Source organism: Gasterosteus aculeatus, chromosome 5, assembly GCF_964276395.1.
Source record: "Gasterosteus aculeatus chromosome 5, fGasAcu3.hap1.1, whole genome shotgun sequence".
Lineage (NCBI taxonomy): Eukaryota > Metazoa > Chordata > Actinopteri > Perciformes > Gasterosteidae > Gasterosteus > Gasterosteus aculeatus.
In genome coordinates this window covers 15,779,178-15,795,868 of record NC_135692.1, presented here as the reverse complement: position 1 = coordinate 15,795,868, position 16,691 = coordinate 15,779,178, and the positions used below count along the sequence as shown (strand labels likewise).

Below are 16,691 nucleotides of genomic sequence, written 5' to 3'. Positions count from 1 at the left end.
TCTTTTGGCACGATTGTGATTTATACAGATCGATCTTCCAGTAGTCAAAACATTTGTCACGTGGTAAAAGGAGGATTCCTCTCATTGTTTCCTGAGCCGACACGATCGCTCACATCCCTTTTGTCCGTTGATGAACGGTGCACCAACTCTTCCCTTAATGAAGGAATCTAGCAAGGCCCCTCTGTCGTCTTTAGCCTCATTTAGCAACAGATTCAAAAGTGGGCCGGATTTCTCATCAGCATCCCTTCCTCGTAGGTCACATGGCGTGAACACTTTTCATGCTCAAAACGTCCAGTGGCTGCATTCAGATGAGGGTTGCTGGTGCACAGCAGGGGGGGGGGGGGGGCAGATAGGGCTGGACATAAAAAGTGTTTTGGTTCCATTGCATCATGGTCTCGTGAGGCCTCCGTCTGAAGATGGTTTGGTAGCTTTATCACTCCGGCGATGGGTTTCCCTCTGCGGGGTGTTTGATACCAGCCTCCTTCTTTGAATGGTATTGTACTAATGTGACGTCCTGTTCTTTTTGATTGATCCATGGCTGTTTTTAATAAGGAATAACACAGTTTGATAACACAAAAACAAAGTTTTCATACTGGCCGGCACCTTTCCATCCGGGGACTCGAGGCGGGGACTTTTGTTCTGTAACGATATTCGCTCTCATAATTATCTGAGGCACAATTTTTGCGGTTCATTGTCTGGTTGGTTCGTCTGTATTCCTCCCGGCGTTTTCTACAGGGAACATCTAATCGGGTCCTGTGTAATTGGAGCTGTGTTAAGACGATCTGCAGGAGTCGGGCGTCAGCTCTAATCACACACACACACACACACACACAATGAACTGCGCTCTGGCAAGTGCAATTATTACTTCAACATTGGTGCCTTTGGTTCTAATGGAAAACCAGATGTCCACAGGGAGCTGGGAACTCTAATAAGATGCTGCAGATTTTCTCACCTTTTCACCTTGTGAACTTTTACAGAATGTGCCGTGTCATCCGTCAGGTAGCCGCCGTCAACGGATCGATGGCCAGAGAGCCGCTTTGTGTTCCGTCCTGTCGGGGAGGATTTGTAACGGACACACTTGGCAGTAACACCAGTGTCCCATTCATTAGCATTAATGTTTTTAAACAGCAGACCGGCGGAGACGTCCCTCGTGCGCAGACCACTTTTTTATCGTTTTTCTCTTTCCGTTTCTTTGCCAACCTCTTTGAGACAGAGACCGAAGCGACAGCTCGTCACAGTCATCTGCCGCCACACGTCGTCTTTTAGGTTCTTGGGTCCGTTTAGCACGATTGCCAAGCGCCCAATTTCCCATTACAGGTGTTGTTTCTTCTCGGCCGTCCTTCCTGTTTTTTTCTCATCCACAATGGCACATCACTTCTTGTTTATTCCCGTATTCTCCCTGAGGATTGATAAAGTGCTGCAGGCTTTTGTAGACCTCAGCACTGCTGAGTGTGCGGCTGTCCAGCAGCGTGACGACTGCACTGTCACACAAGGGCAACTTCCAGAGTACAACCGGACTTTCAGGGTTTTGCAGGTTTTGCAGACGTGAAATCTGCACATATAATTCTCAGAGTGGCCGCTAAAGGTTAAACGCACCTCATACTGTGCTGGCAGCTGCTCTGGTGTTATTTGAACATATTTAAATGCCCTTTTCTGTACAAACGAGTGTCAGTGCAATTAACAAAGATCACAGGTTGAAGCCCACACATGTTTAGCTTCTTTAGCAAGTCGGTGGTAACTTAAGCGTATCTATGAGGGTCCTTCTGTCCAGACTTTGCATTAATCAGCTTTGAATGATATTGTTTCTTTTGTCTGTCTGTCGCTCAGTTCTCTGTGGAAAGGATCCGACATTTACAGTCAAGCACTTGGATAATTGCAGATAGATTGTTACCTCAGCCGACGGCATAATGCCCCTTGAGCCGCCGTCTCTTTTCAAAATGCATGTTTATCTGTACGGCCGCTTTCACACTGATGATGCGTTTCAGTTCATCCAATCCAAACAATCTGTAGGAATTCTGGATGGCTGATACGGCTACTTAGTACTTATAATAATTCCTATAGCATTATGACCATGGCTCATGTGTTGAAGTACTACTCGTGTGGTACTTCATGAAAAGTATGGACCTGTGATGCTGACCAGGATTAGTCGCCCTCTGCTCCACTCCGCTCCTGTCCGTTTCCTTCCAATCGAGCCATCTAATCTTTGTACTTGGGTAATTAACTGCAGCTGGTGGTATTTTTAGTGTCCGCGTTGCCCTGGCGTCTCCATGACCTGTGCGGACGGCCGGGGTTTGTGTGGTTCTGGTGGGATGGTCTGTGACATTCAGACATCAATGCGTTGCTCTTCTCTGTCGTTGATACATCTGGAGATTAAAGCTATTATTGGTTCACTAAAGCATTTTGAAAAACAGAACAAATCTCTCTGATTAAAGTATGAATAGGTTAGTAATTGCAAATCAACGGTTCTTAAAATCATTTATTTACAATAAGCAGATTATTTTGGGGCCTTTATGAACGCAAACGCAGGCGGCTGAAGTCTTCAGAGTGATGTGGAGCGACAGGAAGGACGGACATCCCGTCTGAGCCCCGTCCATCAGCATCACATCAACAGGAAGTAAAAGGACTTACCTTCTCTACTGTCTGCTAACAAACCACGTGTTTCACTCGCTGCTTGTGTAGCAGAAACGAGTGAGCGACAGCAAGTTTCCGTTTCTTCTATTAAGCAGAACCCATTACATCATTCAGTCAAACTCCTCGCTCCGCACTGAATATGGATGATTCCATGATGAGTGCTATATTTATGCTGCTGTCTGTTACACGTCTTGTGTGTGGGAAGCCCTATTTCTGTTGACGCTGTCCCTGCTGTAAAGCCCCTGCGTGGCCGTCACACCGAAACCCCCCCGTGATACTCAGAGCTGCTTCTTACAGCACGATGTTAGCGAAGGCCTTTTGAAGGAATCCAAAATGTATTATTTCAGCCGTTCAGAACACAAACCTCCGCGTCGCATCATGTGATAAATGATCGAAGGGAACCGGTTCTGATTGAAGTGACGAGCTGCACATTTGTTCGTCTTCCTACTCGTGGTGACTGTTTTCTCAACCACGCTCTCTCTCAGCGCGGCGCAATCACACTCAAAATGAATCATCCGCCACTCCCGAGTGCATTGTTTCTGACCGGGTCACCTGCTGCCGACCCGAAACCCCTGGCGCCACCTCGTCTCGGCCACTCCACAGGGGGGGGGGATGGGAACAAAAAAAAAGAAGTGAGCATACTAGAAATGCTTCCTCCACATCTAGATCCGGTTGATTGTTGGTTACACTCTAAACGCAGCCGTGTCCCTGCAGAAGATGGACCTGCGATGATGAGTTTTCACCTCCAGACGCTTTTACAGGAGGACGTGTGCCGGGCTGTGAGTCACCGTATGTCTGAGACGTGTGTCTATAGGAATGCATGCGTGCTCATACAAATGTTTGCGTGCCACATGTGTTTGCATTTGCGCGCGTCATGTGCTTTATTTTCACATTTTGGATGCGGGACAAATGCGACGATCCCTTGTGGATCTCTTTGTCCCTCGTGGAGATTCCGGCTCTGGTTACCACGTCGAGGATGCAACACCAGTCACAGTCACCAAGCACCTAAGGCCACCTACAAACACGCAGCTGCATTTCTCACTTTCACCACGCGGGTGTGCATGTAAGAGTCATGGTTCCGTGCTTTACACCTGCCTGAAGATACCGAGCACCACGTGATGACTTATCGCTAACTGCTGAAACGTTCATTATTACACAGTGGGACCACAAGCATGACTTTCAGAATTAGTGTTGGACTGAAAATCTTCTTCACTTTTCTTAGTACATGGGGGTAAAAATGCAGCTCGCGTGCAGTTGAACAGACGTGAACAGGTAACATTCTGAAATTAAACATGCAGAATCAGGCGGCCTATCGCGTTGCACGAAGCGATTCTCACCCGCAGTTTTTTTTTTTTTTCCACCTGCAACAATGAGGGAGGTTGTGTTTCCTGTCATGGCCGCCGCTGGCCAACCTTTTTCCATTTTTACCTGATTGCTGAGGTGCTGGCTGGACCTTTCAGTGAGGCCGTCTCCTCACTTTCACTCCGCAGCGCTGAGAGCGGCTGGCTCTCTGCCCTGGCCGCCTCCGCCGCCTCCTCCTCCTCCTCCTCTTCCTCCTCCGGCCTTGTATCTGACCCCTCCCCACCTGCCCGACGAGCCACAACAGCGATCCACCCGCCGAAGATGTAAACTAAGCTTGCACCAACACAACCTCCTCCATTATTCATCTCCCCCCCTTTAATGAGTTTTCCATCCGCCTTCATGCAACCACCACAATTACAAGTTTGATCACTTTAATTTGATTTCACCAAAGTATCACATTGTACAAATGCCTCTGTCCTGTTGTAAGTGCTTCCTAAGTGTGTAATTTAGGCAAACGCGTGAGGAGAAACGTATGGGCCTGGAAATGGAAAGTGAGGGGAACATTTTTCAGTTTGCCTTACAAACCACAGCAGCCCCCGGAAGCACACGGCTCCTCTGTCACCTCCTCGTTCATCTCTTGAAGCAGATTAGCGGACAGCGGGATTACTTCCCCAAAGTGTGCTCTCCGAGGACTAATGTACGACTGATAAGGAGTCCTCCTCCACTGCGACCGTCTTCTCCCCCGACACCAATCGAGATGAATACACACGGACGATGTGTTTGTTTACACACCGCGCTCATGAAAAGCAGGCCAGCTGAATATTTGATGACTTCCTTGAGTTACCGGTGGAGGTGGACCTCTGCACGTCGTCCTGCCACTCAGGTTAAACACCTCTAACGGGACACAGGACTCGACGCGCCGCACAAACCCTTCCATCCAGCGTCATAGCAAACAGGCCGCGAGCCTTTTCAAGATGTAGAAGCTGGTTTCGTCAGTCTCGTCCACCCCGACCCCCCCAACAGACACTCGTATACGCTTCACACGCTTCCCTCGCGGCGCCCCAGTGGACAGAGTTTAACCAAGCATGCACCACACACACACACACACACACAAACACCTCAGTCCTCCTCTGCGGATCTCAGAGTAGCTGCTCTTTGAGCTGAGACAATTTTGAAACGCAGAGTCCAAACAAAAGGCGAGAGGAAGACAAAGAGTGAGTGGGACGGGAGCGAGCGAGGGAGCTGGAGATGAGACAAACGTCTGCGGCTACACGGAGGGGCAATTAAAGGCTTAGTCATGAAAGAACATCTCATCCTTTTCACTGGCTGCATTGTGTCCTTCCAAATGTAACACTTTCACACAAAAACATATCCAATCATTGTCTGATATGTTGTGCTGTTTTTTTGTGCCGTTTCTCGTCCATCTCGCTGCACTTTGAAGAGCAACAACTACAAGTATTGTGCCGTATCGTCTTTGATAAAGCTCTGGTTTGCCCCCGTAAATACGCGTCCGCAATGGAGGCCGACGGGGACAACGTGCAGTCTGAAGTGATGCTGCACTGCATCCAGTCTGAGAAACATATAATTGAATTAAATCAAATCACACAATCCAACTGCATTCAAATCCTAAAGGCTTGAAAAAAGCCTTTAAAATTAGTATGCGGCATTCCCCTGATGAGGAGGATTGTTTTTAATGGAGTTACTGGAGCACCGAGCATCTAATCAAGAGCTTACAGTCATCTGGGTCCAATGTGCAAAGAGCTGCAGTTGTGCTTTTACTTTGCAAAGCACCAAAGGCTGTAAAGGTAAAATATTATCATGTCTGTATTGTTCTAGTCTTTAACCGGCAGCTTTTGGAACGTGCGTTATGGTCTGTGTCTTTTAACTCATCACAGACTGCACACCGTCACGGCGGTGATGTTATTTGCCTTGTGTTGCTTTGTAAAGTGAAAACAAGCTTGTTATTTATTTAATGTCGGCTCAAGTTGATCCGTGTGTCGAGGCATTAGTTGGTAAGGTAAGGAGTTTGTCTTTACCTATTTACAGGCATCTAATTAATTACCGTAGCTCCCCGAGTACAACGTTACCTGTCCACCTCCTGCTCTCTTCCTTATCTTCAACCTGTCCTTTCCCTTTTCCCTGCTGCCTCCTGCTTCTTCCACCATATTTCCCCCAGGGTCCCTCTGAAACCCCTAAATAATGCACACAGAGTGAAGGGCTTTAAAGGGGCCGAATGATGGATCACCCTCGTCTGTGTGGAGCTGTTGTACTGTAGCTTATTTATCATTTCCATAATGAAACTTGTCTCAGGTGAGTCTCTAAATATCTATATTTACCCGAGGAAACCTTTAAAAAGAACCGTTTTTTTCCCAATGATCCAGTTCTTAGAATGTGACATCAGCGCATAAATGGGTCATCAGCCCGCTTTCAGACTTTTATTTTGAAATTTTACATGCAAACAAGGAAGCAAAAAAATAATAATATGTGTACTGCATGAAGGGAGAATACATTTAAAAGATTTGTAATTGAAAACATTTTGTACAATTTTTGTCCAGAGAGGAAAATACACAGTATGATGACATCACATCTATAAGATTAGATAAGATGAAGGTTTAATGGCCAGCAGGAAGAACTAAAATATAAGAAAACACAACAAATACTAAAGATTCACTGCCATAAGAGTGAAACAACTTTTTATTTTGAAATGTATTTTGTTATGTATAAAATAACATTAAATAGAATAGTGTATTCCATCCAAAAAGATGGCACATATTCCTCAGGATTAAAATGCAGATAAATATGTATACAACAGTCTTCTTTAACTACACATATTCACCTTAACTTTCCGATCATTATAAAAGCATCAGCTATATTTTCAACCACAGGAGAGTCTCTCCCTCCGCACGCTGCCGCGCTGTGAAGAGAGTCAGCGCTCTGTTATTGAAGTGGTTCATGTTTGGTATTTTTAGGCTTCAAAATCAATATCGTAAGCAGAAGGATCACAGATCGCAGGCTGGCACATTTAAAAAAACAAACCAGCATGTTCCCCTAACGCCATCAATCTTTGATGGATTTCAATCCTTTTCCCCCTCTTGAACAGAAGTAAGTAACAGATGAATGAGCTTAGTTGTCGCAGCTTCGTTATTTATTTTATAGAGTAAGAAAGGAAACGTTCATTGCAAATGTGCTCCAAATTTTATGAAATTTGCGTTAAACTGCAGCCATGTCAATCTTATTCAAAGTGGCCTGAATGCACGTGAGGCTGTAAACTGTCCTCCATTCCCACTGTCTTAGACTAGCGTGTTGGTACGCGGCACAAATACAATCCAGGAGGTATTTACCCATAATTCACTCCACTGAGAGAACAAGTAGACTTCATATGAATCCAACGAGTGAGTCGCCACATTAGTACAAACTTTAAACAGTTAACAGCGTGCAGCAGCGGCTGCAGCTTCTCTTCATCAGTGGTCCATTACTGAGCGGAATGATTTATCACTGAGGTAACAACGGCAACACGTAAAGCGACGGCATTTAAGTCTCAGACGGCTCACTGAGAGACAATCCTCATACAAACAAACAGAGGACTTTTGGTGTCACCTGTTTAGACTCCTGTTCATATTTAATAGTCACACGCGATGCTCAGACGCACAGAAAGGCCAGCGGTCCACTCCACTGGTGCAGCGCGGTTGGACCCGCTGAACCGCTGCAGGCTCCGGTACTTGGTGTGGAGGGACATCTGGTGGCCGAAGAGTGGCGGCTCGTGTAGTTCACCGTAGTAAGAGCATCAGATCGGCCTTTTATTTTTATGTATCTCAGTAATCTTTTCAACCTGTTTTGGATCATTTCATGTAGTCATTTAAGATGCTCTACTCGGTCCATCTGACAGAATCACTCCGGCGTCTTGTCTTCTCGATGCACTTTGCTTTGAGCTTCTTCTGATGCTGCTGCAGGCTCCTCGCCGTCGTCTTCCAGGAGATGCTCTACAGTTTAAGGGCCTCCATCACGGGACAATGATGGGGCTCAAATGTGCGCCTGCTCAGGTCCTCAGGAGTCATGTTTGCTCGTCCGCATTTCTGTTTTTCCACCCGCTGCTGGAGAGTTGAGCAAAACATAATAGACCAAACAGAACACGTCAGGTTGAGGGCTTTTCAAGTACATTTGAGCTGTGGCCAACTCATTGAAGTGGAGGCATTCATCGTTCATGCAAGCTGGTTTGATCTAATAATCATTAAAGATAACTTTGAATTTTAATTTCTTTACTATCTTTTCAGAAAAGGTCATTTGTTCTCTTGGTATAGTGATTTAAATTAGAATATTTTAGAGCAGGAGAGAACATTGTCACCAGCACTGACTGTACACAAAGAAGCAGCACATGTGGATGATGTCATACGGGTGCAAAGGCCACTCACACAATGTGGTTTGTTGTGTCACATCAGATCTGAAGAAGAAATGTTGACATTATTTTGCACTAGTATTCAGAACATTTGAAGAGGAAGCAAACTGAAAATGACTCTCCGGCTGCAGAGCTTTTGTCAACATCTGGATGAGTCAACAGTCACAAGAAAAAAAGCTTCTATACAGAACTGAAAGTGACGTACAAAACAAAACTCTTCCTCCACGATCAAATATCCAATATGAAAGCAAATGTATTCCTGACTCTTAAATACAGATCCAGAAATGTTGAGTAATGAGATTCTTAGTTAAAGGAATTTGGATAAAGACAAACTTACTATATTTCAACCTCTTAACTCGCCTCACAAAGTTTACATTTCAGTTTTTCCATTTGCTCTTTGTTCCTCTTTTTGTGTCTTCCTGGAACGCTCTTTGTAAGTTCTTCCCCGTGTTCCCCGTGAGGTCTGTTGGGAGGAAAACGCTGTTCTGTTGGAGGCCCTTCCTCCGTCCTTCTGCAGAAAAGCTAAAGCTCGTAGGAAGAACATCTGCGCACACAATGGTTCAGCAGTTTGGATGAGTGGGACATGACCGGTTTCCCCATCTTCCTCTGAGCAGCTGCCAACATTCCTCCAATTATAGTTTCTGTGTGAATCAACAAGCTGCTGATAAGAAAGAGCCGAGGAAAGGGGCCAACGTTAAGGTGTTGGCTCTATAAAAAAAGATACCACACAAATGTACAACTGGAGTTAAACATTAAGATAACTTTATTTGTTTCTTTTAGCAGTCGTTACAGAATGTGAAGTATTCATAGAATTTTTTACACAGACAAAACACACACAATAACAACTTGATCTCATATTAAAGCTCCTCCACCCTCACAGCCTCCCTGAGCCCAACAGAAGCCGTCACCCTCCAGCTACACTGAGAAGCTCACGTTCAAACAGTTTGTAGTAAAAAAAGAGAACACCAACGGTGAAACATGGCTCCTTCCTGAATGCCCGATCGCGTTCCAGCGCCGCGCGGCGCTTGTAGGCCCATCGGACCGGCTCGTGACCGAGCTCCGGTTTCCCGGCCTGCGGTAACCCGAACTGTCGGCGAGGACACGGAGCCTCAGGTCTCGTCTTGTGACTGTAAGTACACCGGCTTGGCTTGCTTCCTCAGGCGCTGCTGTGCTTTCAGCTTCCTGCCTCTCTGAGTCGCCAGCCCCAGTGGTGGCAGGTACGTCTGCAGGGACATTCAGGGGACAGAGGAGGCGGGAGACATTTCTCGAAATCACTAAAAAACCCACGCAGAGAAAAACGTATTTGTGGAATAACTAGTTGTTACTTACAGCCCTGGGGTAAGGGTTCCTGTAATGTAGACCTGTGAAAACAACAATGCCGTTAGTCCATCTTCTGGAGTCAGAAGCCGAGCAGCTGATTCTCCAGATGTTGGAATGACAAGACTATGGTGCTCTAGTTAGTAATCTGTCAATCTTTTATTACCGTGTTTTGGTGCTACTTGGATCTTCGTCAGGTCAGAACACCCATGATTATAAATATTGTTGGATTTATGTGGCTTTAATGCAATTTTATACGTTTGGTCTCAAAGTGGAAGTATGATCGGTGATTCACATTACTTGCGATAAATAGAAGACAGCACACAACAGCTTTACTGGGGGAGAAGCTTTAGTCAGGTAAATGTGTGGAATGTCTCCGCTCTTACCCATTTCTATCCTTGCCTCACATTCCTCCATGCACTGTTTTATTGATTCTTCATCTGTGAGCTGAGAAGGAGCAGAAGAACAGGCGATGAGCCGCAGTATGAAAACGCAGTAGTGGCGTGGCGGCGTGCTGCGGCTCACACCTGCTGGTTCTGTCTGAACAGAGTGCCGGCCTCCTGCACAATGTACTTTCTCTCCGCCTCGGTGTCACTTGTCGCTCCGCTCAGCGCCTGCCAGACGCGGGCGACGCGAAACACCCGCATGTACAGCGACAACACCGCCCGGCGGGTGGAGGCCGCCATCGGGGCTCACAGGCGGCGGTCACCTGCACAATTAAGCGGTTTGAGGTGGAAATTAAATGATTTGAGGCCAATCTGCTGGACATCGCTTAAAGGTTACCGGAGAATAGAAAGAAGCCATTAAGTACTGTGTACGGAGCCCGCTGCAGTGGAACCAGTCCACGATACTGGGAAAATACCACGGGCCCAGGTGATAAGTTGTTGGTGATTGCATTTAACAGCTTTGAGAAATAAAATCATATTTGTAAAACAAAACGGTAACGGCCCCTATAAAAATAGCGCTTGCTGCAAAGCGGGAGCATTTGGGGCCCCTGGAGCATCGGCTCAGTTTGCTGTTTTCTGATCCAGCCTTCAGAGTTCCTGTTACTCACCATATGTCACCAAAGGCAACAGGAGCCTGGTATCTCCAAACACAGCCGGTTACGTGACTGACTGTGAGGTATACGATACATCGTATCCTCTGCTATGTGTCCAGGTTAAACACAAGAATGCCACCGATGCGTTTGCGTTCAAGTGCGAGGCGACACTTCAGCGTCACCTGTCGAAAATGTTGCTAGTGATCCTCGAGCTTTTCCCCTGACAGCCCCAATAAGACGTCACGAATAACGGAGAAGAAATGAGCTGCGACCCGCGTGTAATTAACAGAGAAGATTTACGCTATCAATGGATTTAATGTTACAAACTTTGACCTACCGGGCAGTCTGAAGAAAAAGGCAGCGCGCACGCATATGTCGCATGTTGATGACGTCAGAAGTGGTTCCGTATAAAAGAGGATAACAACATTAAGATAAATATTTTTTTTATCAAATTGAATTCATTCTAATTCTAATTCAGCAACAATGCTACAATTCATTTTTCCATTACTCCGTTTTAGGAATTGCAGATGAATTATATGTTTTATTCGAGGACACATTTCCCAGCATTCAACATTAAACCCGTAAGGGCTTCTGAAAAATGTCGAAAACGACCTAAACAAAACACGTGATTGAGTTAAATTAACTTATTTCGCGTTAACCTGACGCTGTGATTCCATGTATTAATTCCCAGCATGTTATTTAGTTAAAACGTCCGGGCGCTGGCGTGAGGATCAGCTGTTGGCTGCGCGCAGGCAGGAAGTGATGCAGGAGACGCTGCACTCAATGACTAGAAGGGGGAAGCACAAAGACATTGACTGCTTTGCTCCGAGCTGCTGCTGTAACTCATTCCAAAGAGCAAACCCTATTCAAAATGGACAAAAAAGTACCGTCCGGACGCTAGCGGTTCGCCTATTTTCCTCTTTAAACGCCGGGATAAATATGATACTGATGTGGAAGTTTTTCTGTCAGCTAGGTAGCTAGGTAGCTAGCAGCCTGAGTTAACGCGACGAGTTTTCCCCCAGTTCGTTTCTGCTCGCGTGCGCGAAACCGACAACTTACACGCCGCTTGACTTGTACCGGCGACCCCGAGGTGATGTGCGCCCAGTGCCCGACGACACGGTTCCCCAAACAGGTGAGTTGGTTAACGATGTTACCTGTGAGGTGTCTCGGGAGGAGTCTCGGCGGGGGAGACCTAGCTTAGCCCACGGCTAACTTTTAGTTGAACGAGCTGATGCTAGCTAGCTATGGCGACGTCGTCGGGGGCAGAAGGTTTGTTTGTCGATGCAATAAACACCTCGACAGTCAATAACGCGCTCGGTAAAATGACGCGATATCACGCACTCGAGAGTCCAGCTCAACTTCAGTTGTCTCCCCGGTTTCGGGGACGAACGGCTGCATCTGGTCGTCAACGTGAGGACTGGCGTTACCGGACGTTCGCGGTGTTTGTTCGGTGTTTGTGCGGTAACCCGGTGAGCAAGCGGGGCGTCAGCGAGGTGAGGGTTTTTGCCGGAATGCGCCTCGACATGCCCCGATCGGGCGTCACGCCGGTCGATCCGATCCGAACTCCGGCGGCGAGTTCGCGAACCGCCGGACAAAAGAGTCGCGAACCAAACCTCGCAAAGCAAAAGTCGGGTTTCGGAGGTGGAGTTGCGGATTTCACTTGAATCAAACTCCGGGGCGAAGTGCGTCTGTGGGAACACGTTTGACTCCCTCCCCTCCCCCCCCCCACGGGGAGGAAGAGAGATTCATGGTCAAGTGACGAACTCACGGGACGTGGACCAAAATAAGTCCTGCAGGGTTTTGTGATGATGAGCCATCGATTCCTCACGATGACGAGATAATGTGTCTTTTCAGCATTGCGGATGTCAAGGTCACAATGATGGAGCCGAATAGAAGGACGCTGTGATCCTTCAGAGGGATTGTCTGTAAGTACCTTCCAGCTCCTTTTTATTGCGAGTCACGGAGCAGGTTTTAAGTGAGTAGATGCTGAATAGTGGGAGAGGATTCCCGTCTGCAACTTCTGCTGCTCAAAGAAGACATTTTTATTGCCAAGTATTATTTCACACATACAGGAAATCGGAACCGTGAACCCTGCGTCTCTGCTCCATGTGCTACGGTCGCCCAAAAAGTTGGGAGTAATCATGTAGTCTGAAGTCTGTTTAATCATAACAATTGTTGCAAAATGGCGTATAATATATTAAGTCAATACACCGTCTTGGTCCATGATTACTATTTTAAAAATAAAAGTATATTGGTAATGTAGGCCTATTTTATCTGGAGTCACACAAGTAAAACCCAAAGTGTGCTCACGGTTTTTAAGTCTAGCAGGGAGCGGTGGCTTTTCCTGTGGATCCTGTTGATATTGAGCAAAGCTCCACTCTGAGACGGTCAACAACAATTTTTCCATTTTCCCTCCACCAGGCCTGAGGGTATGTGGAGACGTCTCGCGGGGCCAGAGAAGAGGCGCCTGGGTGGCTCGGACGGGGACTGAAGGTGAGGAGGACAGACTGAAGAGCGAGGGAGGAAGACATGGGTCAATGTGTCACCAAGTGTAAGAATCCAACGTCCTCGCTCGGCAGCAAGAGTGGAGACAAGGACAGCGGCTCCAAGTCCCACCACAAGAAAGGAGGCAGCGCCGGGGGGGGCCACAAAGAGGAGCCCGGTGCTCAGAGCAGCAAAGCCACCGTCGACCTGTCGAATGGCACCAAGGCCTCGGAGGTGAGCGTGGAGACGCCCGTCATCTCCGCAGTGATGGGGGAGCCGCGCAGGGACGAGTGCCTGGATGGAGACGGGCTGTCGCTGCTGCGCCTCGACGAGCTCTTCTGCTGCTACAAGGACGAACAGGAGGACGCCATCTTGGAGGAGGGCATGGAGATGTTTTGCAACGACCTTCGCGTGGACCCGGCCGAGTTTCGTGTGCTTGTTCTTGCCTGGAAGTTTCAAGCGGCCACCATGTGCAAGTTTACCAGGTACGTTGTGGATTCCTGGGAGATGGCGGGTGTTGCTTCTGACGAATTAGCATTACGGCTCAACGGCTATTTGCAATAACTGAGGACCGGTCCGATATTTGATTATCCCCGACAACTGAAACACAGAGTTTACCCGCCTGTGTTGCTTTTATAAGTTTATTTAATGTAAGTGTGGTATTTGTTCACACACGTAGAGATCTAGTGTGAGGGGTTTCACAGTGATGCAGCGGCCTTGTTGTCAGATGCCACGTAGCAGTTAGAGGTTTGGGTTTCTTTGCTCAAGGGCACCTCAGTGTGTGTGTGTGTGTGTGTGTGTGTGTGTGTCCTGCTCTGCTCTCCCGCTGCAGTTTGTGTCCGAGATGAATAGAGCCGTCCGCTCGTCACCTCCCCCCTCTGAGCTTTAACTCAGCACTTTTCCATCCAGAGGCTTTGGACGACACCACTGTGGTTACCGACGTGCTTCATTGTCAACTAATGCTGAGTGAAGCTGTTTACGTCCCATTCGCCTCTGACAGCCCATATTGTCGAGTGCTCAAATAAAAAAAGTCTTCTCAGCTTGAAGCGAAACGCTCTTTGTAATAGTAGCAGCATTTTGAAACGGCCTCCTTCCTCGTTTCTGTTGTTTTGTTTTCACATATCGGCAAATGTCGACATTATACATTCAAGCGTTTGTTTGCCTCCTCCAGTAGTGAGTTTATATGTACAAATACAATCTGTACAACAGACAAGTCAATAGAGAAAATACAAAGTTAAAGGCAGTTGTAGTAGGAGTTAGTCAGATAGTAGTTAGCTGCTGATGGGGTCAAAAGAAATCAGTGAGCAAATTTAACCTATTTATGCCGGATCTGGATTTTTAGCCACCTTAATGATAAATGATGTCCTAATTGCACATTTTACTATCAGATCTTGAATGTATGTCAAACTTTATCACACTGCGATGGTAAACAAGCCCTGCTTCATTTATCCGCTGTTCACCTGCGTGCCAAACACCAACGATCGATTACACCACCCTCACCTCTCCACCCGCTCTGTGTCTCCAGGAAGGAGTTTGTCGAAGGCTGCAAGGCCATTCAGGCCGACAGCCTGGAGGGCATCTGCTCGCGCTTCCCCGTCATGCTGCTGGACGCCCGGGGCGAGGAGAACTTCAAGGACCTGTACCGCTTCACCTTCCAGTTCGGCCTGGACGCCGACGAGGGCCAGCGCTCGCTGCAGCGGGAGATCGCCATCGCCCTGTGGCGCCTGGTGTTCACCCAGGACTCGCCCGCCATCCTGGAGCACTGGCTGGACTTCCTGTCGGAGAACCCCTCGAGTATCCGGGGCATCTCCAGGGACACGTGGAACATGTTCCTCAACTTCACCCAAGCTATCGGGCCGGACCTGAGCAACTACAGCGAGGACGAGGCGTGGCCCAGCCTCTTCGACACCTTCGTGGAGTGGGAGCTGGAGCGCAGGAAAAGAGAGGAGGAGGAGGAGGCGCTGAGGGCACAGGAGGAAGAGGGGAGGTGTACTGAGACGGAGGGTTCGCCCACGCCAGAGAGACTGGAAACGGAGGGAAGCCGCGGCTCACAGACGTGGGGGGGCCACTGACCAGGACTGGAGGGCACGTTGTGATCCGCACCTGAACTGTGAATCGTGGGATGAATATTAGTGTTACAATGACAGCTGTTCATTTTGGGATTCCTGATTTGCACCCTTTTTTGTTTTTGTGTTGAAAGGGCTCTGAGAACTGTTCTTTTTATGCACTTCTATTTAAGTTATTGTTTTACTCTTATATTTTTTTTCCACCTCATGTGTGTTTTACGTAATTGGACATGAGGTCCATTTCGACCTCCATCTACCGACCGCAACCAGAGTTAGAGCTTCGGTTTAAAGAACAGGCGACGGGAAGCCACAAACGTTTCCCACAACTCATTTTCACGGTTTCCTTTGACTCGATAACCCTGCCAATATGTTTAGTACACGGTTCTAGTTAATGAAAAGAGGAATGGAACGTTTGTCAACCTGTCCAAAAATGTTTTACCATCAAAACACAGGATTATGCGTAAGGGTCAGTGAAATCCTCTTGATGTGACTAATCCAGCTGGGTTTGAATGCGTTTATCTTGCAGTGCTGTGAAGATGAATCGGTTGCTCTTGTATCGCCTGCAATCAGATGACACCAGGACATTTCTAATGATAATACAATGTCATTATATACATCGAATTCCAAGTTGATGGTAACAGACACATCTTTCCTGTGCAGTGGTACCGGAGCGGCTTAGCTTGTGCAGCTGGCTTTGCTGCCCTTTGACCTCTAGCATCTACTATTTTGATGTCCACCTATTTTCAATAAGCGGTTATGTGTGTACAACACAATGATGCTGGCTTTTGGATGCTTCTATAAAAAGCTATAGGTCTTGGCCATTTTTTTTTCCCCCAATAACTGATGCCTCAACCTGTGTAACGTTCAGGACCGTCACAAATGGGCTTCTAACAAAGCTGGTGTTTACCTTCATGAGTATAAGAGTCATTCCATCCTTAAACTTCCATACAAAAAGAGTATGCGTACATCACAAATATTGATGACTGCTGCTGCTGATGGTTGTAATGGATTGCACAAAACCCCATGGCATGCTAAGACGCTATACTTGCACACTTTTCAGAAAGAATAATTTCACGTTATTTTCAATTTCCAACCTCTTCAAAACTGTATATTGATCTTAAGTATAGCCTGCGGTGTTCGAGAGAATGAGTTAACCAGAAGAGCCTGGGGGTCCAGTGTGGTAAGAGGGTGGCCATAACCTAATCTGTTCGGTTTACAGCTACAATGGTTTTATTTCAGACCCCCGTTGTCCTTTTTATATAAAATGTATTGATTTATAATAAATAAAAACAGTGTTGAACTTTTGACTGTTGGACCATAGAGATCAGTGTGATTCTTACTTCAACGATCTAATTATTAATCTTTAATCTAAAGTTATGCTGCTGGAAGATGGTTTTGCAGCAAAGGTCTTCGTGGAGGCTCGTCTGGACGCTGCAGAGAGGAGCAGCAGGCTGGGGGC

At 47.1% G+C, this 16,691-nt stretch overlaps 2 protein-coding genes and 1 long non-coding RNA gene across 4 annotated transcripts; 1 reads left to right on the top strand and 2 right to left on the bottom strand.

The window, feature by feature from the left end:
- Positions 1–6,611: 6,611 nt before the first annotated feature.
- Positions 6,612–8,839, bottom strand: LOC144407939 (uncharacterized). The gene is made up of 3 exons (XR_013467651.1): positions 8,664–8,839; positions 8,343–8,371; positions 6,612–8,024 (listed from the first exon to the last, which is right to left on the bottom strand). It is a non-coding gene; the product is annotated as an uncharacterized LOC144407939 (long non-coding RNA).
- Positions 8,840–9,066: 227 nt separating this feature from the next.
- On the bottom strand, positions 9,067–11,748 carry lyrm1 (LYR motif containing 1). Of its 2 annotated transcripts, none has more exons than XM_040176964.2 (5): positions 10,698–11,748; positions 10,171–10,352; positions 10,030–10,090; positions 9,656–9,687; positions 9,067–9,549 (listed from the first exon to the last, which is right to left on the bottom strand). In XM_040176964.2, the coding sequence occupies exons 2-5, from the start codon at positions 10,327–10,329 to the stop codon at positions 9,436–9,438; spliced, it is 366 nt and encodes a 121-aa protein (XP_040032898.2). In that variant the 5' UTR covers positions 10,330–10,352; positions 10,698–11,748; the 3' UTR covers positions 9,067–9,435. The 2 variants fall into 2 exon arrangements, with proteins under 2 accessions (XP_040032898.2, XP_040032896.2); XM_040176962.2 differs by having other exon boundaries at positions 11,020–11,392.
- Positions 11,447–16,552, top strand: dcun1d3 (defective in cullin neddylation 1 domain containing 3). Its single transcript, XM_040176961.2, has 4 exons — positions 11,447–11,814; positions 12,537–12,607; positions 13,104–13,651; positions 14,692–16,552. The coding sequence occupies exons 3-4, from the start codon at positions 13,212–13,214 to the stop codon at positions 15,236–15,238; spliced, it is 987 nt and encodes a 328-aa protein (XP_040032895.2). The 5' UTR covers positions 11,447–11,814; positions 12,537–12,607; positions 13,104–13,211; the 3' UTR covers positions 15,239–16,552.
- The last annotated feature ends 139 nt before the right edge of the window (positions 16,553–16,691 follow it).

Bases quoted from the DNA above. Each gene is read 5' to 3' on its own strand.
- lyrm1 (XM_040176964.2), bottom strand. From the start codon at position 10,329: ATGGCGGCCTCCACCCGCCGGGCGGTGTTGTCGCTGTACATGCGGGTG. The intron at 10,091-10,170 runs GTGTGAGCCGCA...GCTCCTTCTCAG, and splicing joins TGTTCAGACAGAACCAGCAG to CTCACAGATGAAGAATCAAT. The intron at 9,550-9,655 runs GTAAGTAACAAC...ATGTCCCTGCAG, and splicing joins GGAACCCTTACCCCAGGGCT to ACGTACCTGCCACCACTGGG.
- dcun1d3 (XM_040176961.2), top strand. From the start codon at position 13,212: ATGGGTCAATGTGTCACCAAGTGTAAGAATCCAACGTCCTCGCTCGGC. The intron at 13,652-14,691 runs GTACGTTGTGGA...CTGTGTCTCCAG, and splicing joins ACCATGTGCAAGTTTACCAG to GAAGGAGTTTGTCGAAGGCT.